Below are 15,335 nucleotides of genomic sequence, written 5' to 3' on the forward strand. Positions count from 1 at the left end.
CTGTTAGATGGGATGAGTGAGGAGGAGATTGTAAGTCGCTATCGTTTGAGTTCAGCAGCAATCTTAGCTCTTTATCAGGAGATAAGGGGAGATTTAGATTTTTTCACAGCCAGAGGTCGTGCAGTCCCTGGGCTTGTTAAAATGCTGTGCTCATTACATTATCTTGCTTCCGCGTCATACCAGACAACTGTGGGCATAGTGGGCGGGGTCTCGCAATCTACATTCTCGCGGGCCTTGACCCAGTTTCTCTATGCACTCAATAGACGCGCTAGGAATTATATTCATTTTCCTACAGAGGCGACAGAGTGGCTGGAAGTCAGGACTGGCTTTTATAATATAGCAGGGATACCATGTGTGCTGGGTGCAATCGATTGCACACATGTTGCTTTGATTGCACCTAGTCAGAGTGAGCATGTGTACCGCAATCGTAAGCACTACCATTCACTCAATGTACAGGTGGTATGTGATGCGACGATGAGGATAATGCATGTGGTACCCAAATTCCCTGGTTCCAGTCACGATTCCTCTATCCTGAGGAACTCTTCAGTCTTCCATGCGTTCGAAGAGGGACATTTTGAACATGGTTGGCTGCTGGGTGAGTACACATTTACATGTTCTAACTCAAAACACACTTTTATTTAGGAATGTTGGCATTGTACAATTTGATCACTAATGTCAGCTTATGTGTGCTCCATTCATTATAGGTGACTCAGGATACGGAATTAGGCCGTGGCTCTTGACTTCGGTGCTAAACCCTCAAACTGAAGCAGAGGACAGGTACAATGCAGCCCATATATCTACAAGATCTGTTATAGAGAGGACATTTGGCCTACTCAAGACCAGATTTAGGTGTCTGGACAGAACTGGTGGGGCTCTTCTATACAAGCCTCAAAAAGTGTCTGATATTATCCTTGCCTGTTGCATTTTGCACAATGTTGCACTCAGGCACAATGTACAATCAGACCTAGCTGAGCCTTTGGTAGACGAGCATCCCACCCATGTAGCTGCTGAAAATGAACAAACAGCCAGTGGTGGCCAGACACGCCAGAATCTCATCAATTCATTTTTTTCTTGTAAGTAAAAACATATATGTTCCAAGTTCTACTTTTATAGTTACATTATGTTATCTTAACAATAATGTTTTTTTATATACCCTTCTGGTAGGACACAGATGAATATGGGTTGCACACCTTTCTTTTCTCTGCTGTGTGCACAAAGGGATGTGGCACCGGTATGTTATTGTTGCACAGGTTATATAATCCCTCTTCAATTGTACTTTAGTTGTGTGTATGTGAATACAACTGGGGTAACAAAGCACTAATATTTTAGCATTGTGTTGTTCCTTATGCTAACACAATACACATATTATGCCCATACTCATTCATGCTTCTAGTATGCTTACATACAATGTTATTGGTGCAGTGTAACATGTACATCCAACATGTACACCAGGCTGATTTACATTTTGAATGTCATGAAATATACATGGTGTTGCACATTTAACACCAAATACACACTTTGCTGTGTTGTTTACGGTACTGAAGATGGCATGTCAATGTTAGCAATTTATATATTGTTCCTTTGCATTATAGGTATATCTCCAGTATGACTGATCATGGTATGTATATTTGCTGACATCTCTCATAAGATGTGCCTACATCAATCTTCCTATAATTATTTGAAGTCAAAACTCAACATATTGGTTTAAACACAAATGTTACATATATGTACTTTCTGTATCATGTATATGCATTTAGCTACTCTTGAGCTTTCATGTGCATTGTATTAGAAAATGATTACTCCCATTTCATCACATTTTATGTATGTTTCCTTATAAATTCCATTAATGTAATATAGAGGTGTTTGGAGACAAGGGGATAACTGTAGTTATTTCTTTACTTACGGGAGATCATTCATCACGGATGAAATTGACTGATCCTAAAACTCCATGCATGAATGCTTGCAATCACAACAATGCGTACTACATCTTATATTTAGCAATGTTGGTGTTTTGTAATGCTAGGAATTAATAGTCAACATTAATTTACATTTGTGACATGTGTATGTATAAGTCACACGTGTGTGGATGTGTCCTACATGTACCAAGTGTTAAACTGTTAACAGAGAAGACAAATTTGGCACTAATGTTACTGTCATTTAGCATTATAATTTACCAATATGACAATGTTGGTAATATTTTTGGAATATAAATCACGTCACTTCATCATTATCATGATGATAATTATCAAGTATTTTCACAATTGTAACGTCAATCACGTGCACATTAGCATAGACACACTTTGTAAGACAACTGTTTGTGTCTGTATCAATTTGTGTAGGATCCATGTATAACACCGACAAATGATAACACCAGCTTTATTATGGTAGCTTATATCATCATATTGACTATACTATGTATTTTTATAACGTTTAATAAACACAGTAAACTATAGTTAGTTAGTTTAATGAAGTATAGTTAGGTTAATGAAATATACACAGAAACGTACTTCATTACATGATGTTGATGTCATATTCAGAACTTCATGCATTATAGGGGACCACAACATCTGGCCAATAACATTATTTGCTACAGTCCCAAACCATTTTATCAACATACCCATGTAACAAGAGATTTTTAACAAGAAATGGCTAGTTGGTTGTAAGTGTCCTTTACATTGGGAGAAGGAGTGGCTCAGTGAGTAAAGACACACACTGGCACTGAGAGTTTGAAGCAGGGGAGTCTGGTTCAATTCCCGGTGTCGGCTCCTTGTGACCTTGGGCAAGTCACTTTATCTCCCTGTGCCTCAGGCGGCAAAAAATAAATTGTAAGTTCCACGGGCCAGGGACCTCAGCCTGAAAAATGTGTCTGTAAAGCGCTGTGTACAACTAGCAGCGCTATACATGAACATGCTCATATTATAATTATTATTATTATTATTATTATTGTTACATAGTTTCGACAGTCATACGTTCCATTACACAATAGAATACACAAATGTGTTAGCAGAGTGGGAATGGTTGTTATATATAAAACACACCATGCCATAAAATGATAGTAGTCATTAAAGAACACTCAATAAAAATTCATGAGGCACTATTTTGCAACATCATTATGTTAATTAAGTGCTTATGCAATATAGGCATAAGGGTATCACATTTTTAATTGTTTGTTAATAAGCGCTGCAAGCAATATAAAATTAGTTCCATATGTAGTATAGTAGTCGGTGGCTCCTCCTCACAATCATCTCATATAAAGGTAGACTCTTCTGAAATCATACATTGATCCGATTGTATCTTCCCCGACATCTCTTAAATACAGCAAACACATGATGGTCAAATATGGCACCTTACTATATATGTATCCGTGACAACGCATTACACAGCTCTATATGATTGTGTACATACACACGTCACTCACTTATATGTTAGAAGTACAAGTGTACATCAGTATGTAATGTTTCTTTAAATTTGTAGCAGGCATAACTATGTATTTGATGTGAACGTTGCCTGTATACTGACAAATGTGCGCGCACATCTTAGTGTGCGCACGCACTTCACGCTTGGCTGCACTAACTGTTAGCGCATGCGCAAAACAAAGCGTACGTTGTGCGTTCAATACATCTTGAAAATACCATTAAACATAAAATCTTTATTTCAAATACTGCACCGACACACTTTATTCGAGCAAATACCCAGTATGTACCTGGCAGATACCTGGAATGCGCCGCTCCTCACCTCTGACAAGCCCCGTTGCGTTTGCCTTCCCAGCCTGGGTTCATGCCTGGCTGACGGGCGGCTGATCTGTTAAATGATAATGATTAGGATTTAATAGGCTGCAATGCTTCGCGTGTCTACCAGATGGCATAAATTCATGAATTATAATGCAGTATATATATATATACTGTGCAGTATTGCAGCCAGCGGGAATAAAATGCTTCAATCCCTGCCTGGAAAATACCTCAATGCACTCGGGCAGAAAACAGTCACAAACCTCAATACACCCGGGTATACCCGAATTCGGGGGACTACCCGAGCTCGAATAAAGTGTGTCGCCAGTGTACAATGAATACGAAACTACATTCGTTCTAAACGAGTACATCTGTATTCTTTTTAAACAGACGTGTTTGGACAGAAAGGACGGCCGATAACACAATGCGCAAATGCAATACGTGTGACGTCATGTTAAACCAGCGTGAAACGCACGCTAACACTCCTCCCACTCAATTAACATTCGGCTAACGCCCACTTTACGGCTACAAACACTGAGCCGCACACATGACACACTGCAGTTACCGTTACTATAACAAAACATGACAGCCAATAGGCTTTGAGGCGCGCATGTCGCTTGGGGGCGGGACTTACATCCGTAATCCTTTTTAAGGACGCCTTGGGCCATGACAAGGGTCCCACGTCATACGTGGTGGACCCGCTTTTAAATGTTGCATGATAACAAAACAGGTATGTGTTAGAGTTATGTTAAAATGTTGCTAATATGGTTAAAGGGATAGGAAAGTACGTATATTTATTCCGTCAGCAATGTGTACTACTCTTTCAGGTTATACTATATTGTATTCGGCAACAATTTCTTTGTGATCGCTACATGTTATGCAGTCTGCAATGTTACGCTGTATCCACGCATTGAAAGGGAAAATGGTGGTAAAAAAAAAAAAAAAAAACATTTAAACGCACAGTCAACGCATAACGGTTGTTATATTTACCATTCTTCTAGAATTAACTCTTCGTCTGGCTGCAACTGGTCGCTCCAGAAATGCAAGGCATTTTCATCCACGCTTGACCCACCCGCTGAATCCAGTATGACACACATCTCCTCCATGAAGCGCTCATAGGAATCGCCACTGCTTTCTTCAAACAATTGGTCGGGAGGTAGGTTCATTTCTTCTGGTTCCCATTCCAATGCATTTTCAGCTGAAAGGCTTGGTACATAATCATAGTACTTTTGTTGTTGTACAATGTGGGTTTCAGGAATGGAGGGTGCAGATATTGCAGCAGGTATCGATTCACACGGAACAGTAGTAGCGGATCCATTGCTATTGGCATTAGGAATAAATATGCCTTTCACAACAATATATGTGCCCTCTTTCAGGGTAAAATGCTTTTCCTTTGCAATCTTCCAGAAACCATAGGTGTGTTCTAGCTTATCCTGCACACGTTCAAAAAAGTCATTAGTTGATAAAGTGAATCTTATTGAGGAATTAAAATTCCGCGCATGCCTACGGTCTTGGTAATAAGGATATTTAGCTCGAATCAAATCATAGATTTGGCGTGTGCTTGCTTTGTGTCCGCGACTGTTTAAAATTGCTTCTGAAACCATGTACTTATACCCTAAAAGGGGATTCATATTGTTAACGAATTCATCAGCCATGTCAGAGTAGCACAAAAGATGTGTGCAGTTCTGTCTTCTTTGCTCATCAAAATGATTCTGCTCAATGGCTAACAAATTCCTGTGTTTCGTTTTCAAGGTCAACAAAAGTAACTACTTTTACTCCTTATTTCAAACGCCAATTGGATGTGTCCTTTTAATTGGGTTAAGTTTTGTGGTTAGTGATAGGCGAATGTGGGAAAAACATGTATCATTTTTTTTATCTCGTTTGTGAAAACATTCCTACACTTATTTCAGTAACATTGAGTTTTCTAGAAAAATAACAAAGAGCACTGTGTGAAAATAGTGCTTAGACAGCCATATCAGTAAATACACACACCTGCAAAATGAAATGTTTTTTTCCCACATACATTTCTGTGTGTATTTGAAAGTCTGGTTAACTACCTGTCTGCATGAGTTTAAATACGTGTGTATCTATATATATATAAATATATCTCTCTCATAAAAAAATATATATATATATAGTGTATATTGTACTATATGTATAGTGTGTGTGTGTGTGTGTGTGTATATATGTATATGTATATGTATATATATATGTATATATATATATATATATATATATATATGTATATATATATATATGTATATATATATATATATGTATATATATATATGTGTATACTGCACCGACACACTTTATTCGAGCAAATTCCCGGTATGTACCTGGCAGATACCTGGAATGCGCCACTCCTCACCTCTGACAAGCCCCGTTGCATTTGCCTTCCCAGCCTGGGTTCATGCCTGGCTGATGGGCGGCTGATCTGTTAAATGATAATGATTAGGATTTAATAGGCTGCAATGCTTCGCGTGTCTACCAGATGGCATAAATTCATGTATTGTAATGCAGTATATATATATATACTGTGCAGTATTGCAGCCAGCGGGAATAAAATGCTTCAATCCCTGCTTGGAAAATAACTCAATGCACTCGGGCAGAAAACAGTCACAAACCTCAATACACCCGGGTATACCCGAATTCGTGGGACTAGCCAAGCTCGAATAAAGTGTGTCGCCAGTGTATATATATATATATATATATATATATATATATATATATATATATATATATATACACTGGCGACACACTTTATTCGAGTTCGGCTAGTCCCACGAATTCGGGTATACCCGGGTGTATTGAGGTTTGTGACTGTTTTCTGCCCGAGTGCATTGGGTTATTTTCCAAGCAGGGATTGAAGCATTTTATTCCCACTGGCTGCAATACTGCACAGTATATATATATATTCTGCATTACAATTCATGAATTTATGCCATCTGGTAGACACGTGAAGCATTGCAGCCTATTAAATCCTAATCATTATCATTTAACAGATCAGCCGCCCGTCAGCCAGGCATGAACCCAGGCTGGGAAGGCAAACGCAACGGGGCTTGTCAGAGGTGAGGAGCGGCGCATTCCAGGTATCTGCCAGGTACATACTGGGTATTTGCTCGAATAAAGTGTGTCGGTGCAGTATATATATATATATATATAATGTATCTTTTTTTTTTTTTATATTGCAGGAGTACACACAACATATTGATGGCAGTAAGTAGGCCTTGTATGAAACCTATTTAAATGGTGATAAACATGAGTGAATTAAGTAATAAACATTTGTTTGCACCCAATAATGTTAGAGGCTCACACTTAGTATAGTTGTCAAACATTAGGCCTGTATTATTAAAATAGTGTGTTTTCACAAGGAAGCATGAAGTGTATGTTTTTTGTAAATACATCTATACCAGTTTAGATAGTACTATATATATACACACACACACACACACACACACAGTGTGTGTGTGTGTGTGTGTGTGTGTGCATATATCAATACATACTACATATATTTTAGTATAAATTCAGAGATGTTCTTGAAACAAGAACACATAAATGATTAAAGGACAACATTACAATGGCCACCAAAGGTAAGTAATATTTAACACAAAATCCTGCTGTACACGTACAAGAAAGATGTTTGCAGTTAAATAGGTGCTTTTATAATTGCATGAAAATAATATGCACATGCAATGATTACATCAATTAACACACCCAAATGCAATGTTTTGCTGCAAAGTCAATGGCAGCTTCTCTAAACTTAGCAACTGGCTCCTGGTGGAGCATTACTGAACAGACGATTAATACATCAATATTTATAACACTATTCATTAATTAGGAGTGTTAACATTTCCAAAAATTCACGTGTACAAGAACATACTTGAAAGTTTGGAAACAACACAGTCTTCAGCATACATACAATAGTAATTAGATAATATGAAGTCAACAAAACAAGGCCAAAGACATATTTTGTGAATTTTAAAATTTTTTTTTTTTGTTCTTTTTGCGAGCGAGTAACAGGCCTGCTTGTTGTCCCTTGAATTTTCCTTTTTCTTTTGCCACCAACTTTAGGTACAACAGAGCCACTTTGACTGGCCTCTGGCACTTCACGGGCAGGGCTTGTGGCCAGTGACTCACCTAGAGGGCTTTTGGGCAGTGACTCACCTACAGGGCTTTTGGGTAGTGACTGTTCACCTACAGGGCTTGTGGCCAGTGACTCACCTACAGGGCTTGTGGCCAGTGACTCACCTACAGGGCTTTTGGGCAGCGATTCACCTACAGGGCTTTTGGGCAGCGATTCACCTACAGGGCTTTTGGGCAGTGACTCACCTACAGGGCTTTTGGGTAGTGACTGTTCACGGACAGGGCTTGTGCCCACTCACACATGTGAGCAAGTTGGTAGACACTGCACAAGTGATGGTTGGTCTGTTTCATGTGTGTCTTTTGTTGTTTTTGACCAAAAACTGGTCAGTAGTAACTGCTTGTGTTTTCTTTTTGTGGCCTCCTTTGTAGGTGTCAGCTGCTGAATTTGTACAGATGGCAGCGGTAGGATGTCGTCAGGAACCTGCACAGCAATGTCTGCTACTTGACTGGTAACATTTGGGCCTGGTGAATGAATATCAGAAGCATGTGGTGAAAACTGACCTGCATGAACAGATCCTGCCTGTGAGCTGTTGAATTGTGGTACATTAGTCATTCTCCAGTAATTAGCTTGTGTTTGCTGAACAACTAATGCTTCGAATGAGGTGTTGATTTTTTGCAACTGTTTAGGCACTTCAATGAAGACTCTGTGGAGATGTGCCAATTGTGAAACTGTTTCTTCCTGCAGTGCAATCATCCTTTCCAGCACTGTCATCAGGTCAGAATGGCGACGATTTTCTGCTTCCACAATTTTTCCCTCAGAAGCTACAATTGCATCATATGTGGTATTTGCTGGACGATTTGGCGGTAAAACAGTTTCAATTGGAACCTCTTCATGGTCACTTGCTTGTATTTGTGTGTCTATGGCGGCGGCGGCGGCATCATCATCATCATCATCATCATCATCATCAAAATCCTCTTCATCATGTTCTACAAATAAATGTACACATTATTAAATGGCATGTTAATCTCTGCTGTGTTACTATGTAATTGTACTGTGTCATAAGTAACAACTAACATGTTTCCATACGTTTTATAACCTCACATTAAAAACTACCTTGACTTAAGAATAATGTTTGGACTCAGTATGAAATATGAGTGACTGAAAACTTGCTGTAAACTCACAACTCCTACATGATAGTTAACATCACTAACACAATACAAGTTGCCTTACACTTCATTTTCACTGACACTAAGTAATCCTATTTAAAGAAGATGTGCAAAACAAATAATGAACATGACAACATAACATATAGAAGAGCACATATTATATGGCCACCAACTGATACACTCACCTTCTAGGTGTGTTGAGCTGGCTGACCCAGGTGAAGACACTTGTTCAGTCTCAGGTGACACATGTCCTTCAGGGGCAACTATATATAACAATAACATAAGTTTTACATTTACATGTGTAAATATTGAACAAACAGTTATTGTATGTTCTGTATTTATGAGTACCTAACAGCATCATTTCCTTAACCCAAAATGTGTGTGTGAAAGTGAACATAAATAGTTGTAATAACAATGTACATGCCTGTGTACTTAGAACTTTTGAGTTCCCTAACATAAAACATACTATGTTCCTGCAGTAATGCGTGAGGATAAATAGATAAAATTTGTACATAAAAATCATATGTTGTGTAGTGATATCAGTATCATAATGTACATAACTATCATGAGATGACCATTCACAATGGTTATCATGAAGGTGGTCATATTGCAAAAAGTGTTGTTTTTGGTAGAGGATATGTGTGGTACATTAATATAAGATGTGGCACACATGAATGTGGCTGTGACTAAACAAGACAACACATGCAGTGTGTGATAATGTGTCGTTGATAGTAGTAGTTCAACTATAGATATGAGTGAACTAATGTGTGACATACGCTTTGATAAGTAATGAGTTGTTGGGGCATTTAGTAGCTAAAGTGAAGCTTTCAAATGAGTGTGATTAACTTCAGTTGTGCTAGTCAGGTTGTAAGAACGGTATTCCCTTCCCCAAAAAGCCTAATCAGCCACACCTTTCAATTACTTGAAACAGGTGAAAATGGTGTGAACTAAGTTGACCCTAAAATGAGGCTGCAATTAGTGTGTGTGCTGAACCCCACCCCCTCTGTTGAAGTGTATGCTGTGATGAGATATTAATTGCAGCTGCTTTAACACAATGGTAGATGAGCTAAATAGTCGTGTGCAGTTTTTAAGTTATGAAAACAATGACATAAAATATGATACGTGTGCCTCATTATGCTGTCTGTATATGAGTTAAAGCAAAAATGGACCTTTTCATAAACAACTATAGATGTGTTAGTGCAAGTGATGTTTGTAGGCCGTTGCATGCAATATATTTGATGCATGCTTAAAATAGGCAGTAATGTCATGTTTGTCGGAGTAAAATAAATAAAATACACAATAATATTCTACATATTTCTGTTCTGTACCTGTAGCTAGTAATAATTTCTGATTAACATGTGTTACACATGTGTACTACCCTGTTGTTCCCCATCTTCGCCCACCATCAATTGCTTCCACTGCAGCAATGCATTTTGGGAATTCACATGTAAATGAGCACGCAATGGCACGTGCTATATTAGTTACTGCTTTTAGTAGGACTACAACATATATATCTATTTTGAGATATATATATATACAGAATCAGACATATACATATATAGATACAGGTATGCTTATATTGTGAAGACAGTATAAAAAGCAGTGTAACTATGCAAAATAACTGTAAGCAACGACACGCCTAGTACAGTAATATTTCTCACCTGGTGGAAATTGTGAGGGGTAAATTCCTATATCACGGTCACCAGGTAAGCCTTCCACGACGACGGGAAGTAATTTTGCCCGAAGCAGCTCCTCCAATGGACTTAATATGAGACGTTGTGGTGTGGGCCCACCTCCAGTGCCAGTAGCATGCACGCGTTGGTGTTGTATTTTCTTTTTCAATTTGGACCTAATATCATCAAATCTCTTGTGACAATTCCGCTTGTCCCTCACATGATTCCCACACGCATTGACACCAATGACTATTGTGTCCCACATTTCTTTTCTGCTTGCTGAACTTGTCCGCCCTTGAAAAACATATAAAATATATGAGGTAAATGATTAATAATAGAAGCACCAGTTTCCTACACTGCTAGCTGTTCCAAGAGATAGCAAACATGCTGTTTTATGTGTAATATGTGAAGCACATGAGCATTCACTACTAAACCTATACATGTAAGCAAGGTTGCATTCATATTGTATGCAGTTATGGCAAATTGACCGCCTGTGTTTAGTTGTCCTTGTAAGGCATGATAAAAAGCTGTGTTTCCAGACTAATTAACATAGAAAGATATTGTGAACCCATATTTGCATATGAACAAAACTCAGATGACCTAGGATCACATGTATTTGAATAATAAATGTAAAGGTACACTTACCTAGTAAATGTCCATATATACTGTCATAGTGCTCCAGAATGCCAGTGACAAGAGCTGTATTTTCCTGGTCATTGAAGCGAGGATTACGTGGCTTCTCCACACGTTTCTTCCGAGCAGGTTTAGGGTCAGAGCTTGGCTGGTGCTGACTGGACTCTCCTTCTTCCAATGGAAGAGCCTCCAAAAGCTGCCCACCAGCAAGCACGCCACCACCAGACACCCCATCAGCAACTGCGCCACCAGCAGCACTCACAGCACCAGCACTCCCACTCCTAGCACCAGCACTCCCACTCCTAGCACCAGCACTCCCACTCCCAGCACCAGCACTCCCACTCCCAGCAACAGCACTCCCACTCCCAGCAACAGCACTCCCACTCCCAGCAACAACACTCCCACTCACAGCAACAGCACTCCCACTCACAGCAACAGCACTCCCAGCAACAGCACTCCCACTCCCAGCAACAGCACTCCCACTCCCAGCAACAGCACTCCCACTCCCAGCACCAGCACTCCCACTCCCAGCAACACCACTCGGTGCACCAGCAACATCACTCCCCTGAACAGTACGTTCACTCCGACGCGTACTCGCACGAGTAGCACTCCCACTCCCACCAGCATCACTCTTCCCACGCTTTGCGGGCATACTTCCAGCACTCACAAAAAACAGACAACTAATGTACAGCCAATCACACGAAACACTTCCACATATAAAACAAGACAAAGATGTAAACAAAACAACAATGGACAAAGCTCACCCAATACACAACAAGTCTCTCCGTCAATATGCAAATGTTCAATCAGCCAGCTCTGTGCGTCTCTCTCTCTCTCACTCCCAACAACACAGAGAATGATTAGCAGTACACGTTGCCTTTAAATATGGCGCGCAATCCAAAACATGCTTGTTTCGCCTGATTCAGCAAGATTTGTGATTGGGCAACCTATCAGCACCCCGCCACGCACGCCGATACACCTGTGTGTGATCGGATAATCATCGTGAGAGTGGGCGGATTTGTTTTCGGGTTGATTTTGAATGTATTCGGCACTTACTGCATACGGAGAGGAAAAATCGCCATTAACATGACTAATCGGTAAGCTTGCCGATTTCACTTAATCGACGCTTACTGCATGAGGCCCATAGTTATCAAACCTTCAGACAAAGGGGGGAATCTGGTGATTCAACGTAGCACAGACTATAAGAAAGAAAATCTCAGACTCTTATCAGATAAGAGTTGCTATGAAATACTGGGGGAAGATCCAACCATTAACTACAATAAAGAACTAGGCATTGTCCTTCAAAAAGGTCTGGAAGACAAAGTCATCAGCCAAAATGAACTTGACTACATCTGGGTGAAATATCCTAAAATAACTACTTTCTATAGTCTGCCTAAACTGCCTAAACTGCACAAGAATAAGGTCCCCCCGCCGGGTAGACCAATTGTGTCAGGGATAGGCAACTTGACAGAATGGGCCAGTTCCTACGTGGATAAAATACTGAGACCCTTTGTGTTAACCCTACCGTCCTATCTTAGGGACACCAAAGATGCTCTCAAAAGGTTGGACAATATATGCATCAGCAGTGACACCCTACTTGTCAGCTTGGACGTAGAGGGACTGTACACTAGTATAGACCATGAGTACGGGCTTAAAGCAGTGTCTCACTTTTTGAAAACCAGAGGTACAGTAGGTGGCATACGAAACACAACACCTTTACCTTGGATATTCTCAAATTCGTACTTACCAGGAACTACTTCCTCTTTGATAAAAAACTGTACCATCAGTTAAGAGGCACAGCCATGGGTACCAAATGTGCTCCTACATATGCCAACCTCTACCTGGGATGGTGGGAATCCCAGGTAGTATTCACTGAGGAGATGGAGGTATATACAGAGCACATTGACCTCTGGGTGCGCTACATCGACGATGTGCTTGTCTTGTGGCGTGGCCCAGAGGTAGCTCTCAAAGAGTTAATTAAAATACTCAACACCAACCAATTTAACCTCCATCTGACTTTGGAATACAATAGAGACACCATGTGCTTCCTTGATTTGAGGATATCCAGAGGCACGGAAGGTATCCTTCACACCACCATCTTCAGGAAAGCCACTGCCACCAATAACATCTTAGAGGCTAGTAGTCACCATCCTAAAGCCCAGGTTAACGGCATACCCACTGGCCAATTTCTAAGGCTCAGACGTAACTGCAGCACGGATCAGGAGTTTGAGGTCCAATCCCTTAACATGAGTCTACGATTTGCAAATAGGGGCTATAGCAAACGTAGTATCAAAAAGGCGTATAAACGAGCAAAACACACCAACCAGAGATCACTCATAATGGATAAACCATTCAATCCACAAGATAAAGTGATAAGGTTCATAAGCACGTTTAACAGGGAATGGCCTCAAGCCCGTAACATTCTCCAGAAACACTGGCACATCTTAACAGCAGATGAACTACTCAAAGGGGTTATAAAGAACTACCCGTCCATGACAAGTAGACGTGCTAGGAACCTACGCGACCTACTTGTTCAGAGTCATTTCAAAGAAGAGACACCCAGAACCTGGCTTCCACCCAAACCCTCGGGGTCATACACCTGTCAAAGGTGTAAGGCATGCCAGTACATGAGAACAACTAAACAATTCCACAACTGGGACAGTACCAAAACGTACCAAATACGTGGATTTATTAACTGTCTCAGTACAGGTGTAATATATCAAGGTATCTGCAAATGTGGAAAGATCTATGTGGGAAAAATGAAAAGATGTCTGAAACAGAGAGTACTCGAACATATCGGTACCATTAGGAACAACGCTGATAAACCTTTATCCAGACACGTCAACCTGCTCCACAATGGAGATCAAAAGGCCATCACCTTCTGTGGCATTGATCATCTTATGAGGGGGCCTAGGAAGGGGGACTGGGACAGAACCCTCTTACAACGTGAGTCCAAATGGATATACACGCTGGGCACACTCTCACCTCATGGCCTCAATGAGGGCTATTTATTTAGCCCATTTCTGTAAATTACTCAGTCGCCAGTTCCTAAGTGTCACATCTGTCCTCCCCCCTGCACCCCCCCCCCCCCCCCCGCCTCCCCCCTCTCTGTTTCACCGGCTGTCACCAGAGCCCCACTTTTGCCATTCTGAGATCAGGCAATCTCTAGATCCTGATTAAATCCACTATTCAGTGGTAATTTTGTCTATCTGTGGTTTCTCTGGACCACTATACAGTATACTGTACAGTAACTCTCACTGTATCTGCCACTCACTACCCCTGAAGCACACTGAGGCTTGATACAATAAACATGCTGAATCTGACTAACTAGGAATTAAAACACATACACTGGCGACACACTTTATTCGAGCTCGGCTAGTCCCACGAATTCGGGTATACCCGGGTGTATTGAGGTTTGTGACTGTTTTCTGCCCGAGTGCATTGAGGTATTTTCAGGCAGGGATTGAAGCATTTTATTCCCGCTGGCTGCAATACTGCACAGTATATATATATATACTGCATTACAATTCATGCATTTATGCCATCTGGTAGACACGCGAAGCATTGCAGCCTATTAAATCCTAATCATTATCATTTAACAGATCAGCCGCCCGTCAGCCAGGCATGAACCCAGGCTGGGAAGGCAAACGCAACGGGGCTTGTCAGAGGTGAGGAGCGGCGCATTCCAGGTATCTGCCAGGTACATACTGGGTATTTGCTCGAATAAAGTGTGTCGGTGCAGTACAAGAGTCAATCAGACAATTTCACCTTTATTGTGCTAATACATGCAGTCATACATTTGGTTACACTCACTGCGCAGACAGCGCAGCCTCCCGCATGTCCCAGCACACCAGGGGTTACTTATGACGTCATCCACCTGAAAGGACCTATAAATACCTGCCTAACAGCAGGGTACACTTAGGATTACTTACACTCACGCCTTGATAAAGCCTCTCGCGAAACGCGCGCGTTGGCGGCTCTGTTCTCCACGTGCACGCGCAGGGGTCTGATCTTCACCGCATTCACAGTCTCAGACTGTGAGGTGATG

The 15,335-nt window shown here is 40.8% G+C and overlaps 1 protein-coding gene and 1 long non-coding RNA gene across 2 annotated transcripts; one reads left to right on the top strand and one right to left on the bottom strand.

Annotated features, from left to right (window-relative positions):
- Nucleotides 1-4,734: 4,734 nt before the first annotated feature.
- On the top strand, nt 4,735-9,331 carry LOC142490964 (uncharacterized). The gene is made up of 3 exons (XR_012800183.1): nt 4,735-4,884; nt 6,923-6,947; nt 8,244-9,331. It is a non-coding gene; the product is annotated as an uncharacterized LOC142490964 (long non-coding RNA).
- LOC142490963 (uncharacterized) lies at nt 7,879-10,959 on the bottom strand. Its single transcript, XM_075593333.1, has 3 exons — nt 10,643-10,959; nt 9,167-9,244; nt 7,879-8,801 (listed from the first exon to the last, which is right to left on the bottom strand). Exons 1-3 carry the CDS (start codon nt 10,917-10,919, stop codon nt 8,110-8,112), a joined length of 1,047 nt encoding a protein of 348 aa, XP_075449448.1. The 5' UTR covers nt 10,920-10,959; the 3' UTR covers nt 7,879-8,109.
- Between the last annotated feature and the right edge of the window lie 4,376 nt (nt 10,960-15,335).

The sequence above is a fragment of the Ascaphus truei genome, chromosome 3 (genome assembly GCF_040206685.1).
Source record: "Ascaphus truei isolate aAscTru1 chromosome 3, aAscTru1.hap1, whole genome shotgun sequence".
NCBI classification, from domain to species: Eukaryota; Metazoa; Chordata; class Amphibia; order Anura; family Ascaphidae; genus Ascaphus; species Ascaphus truei.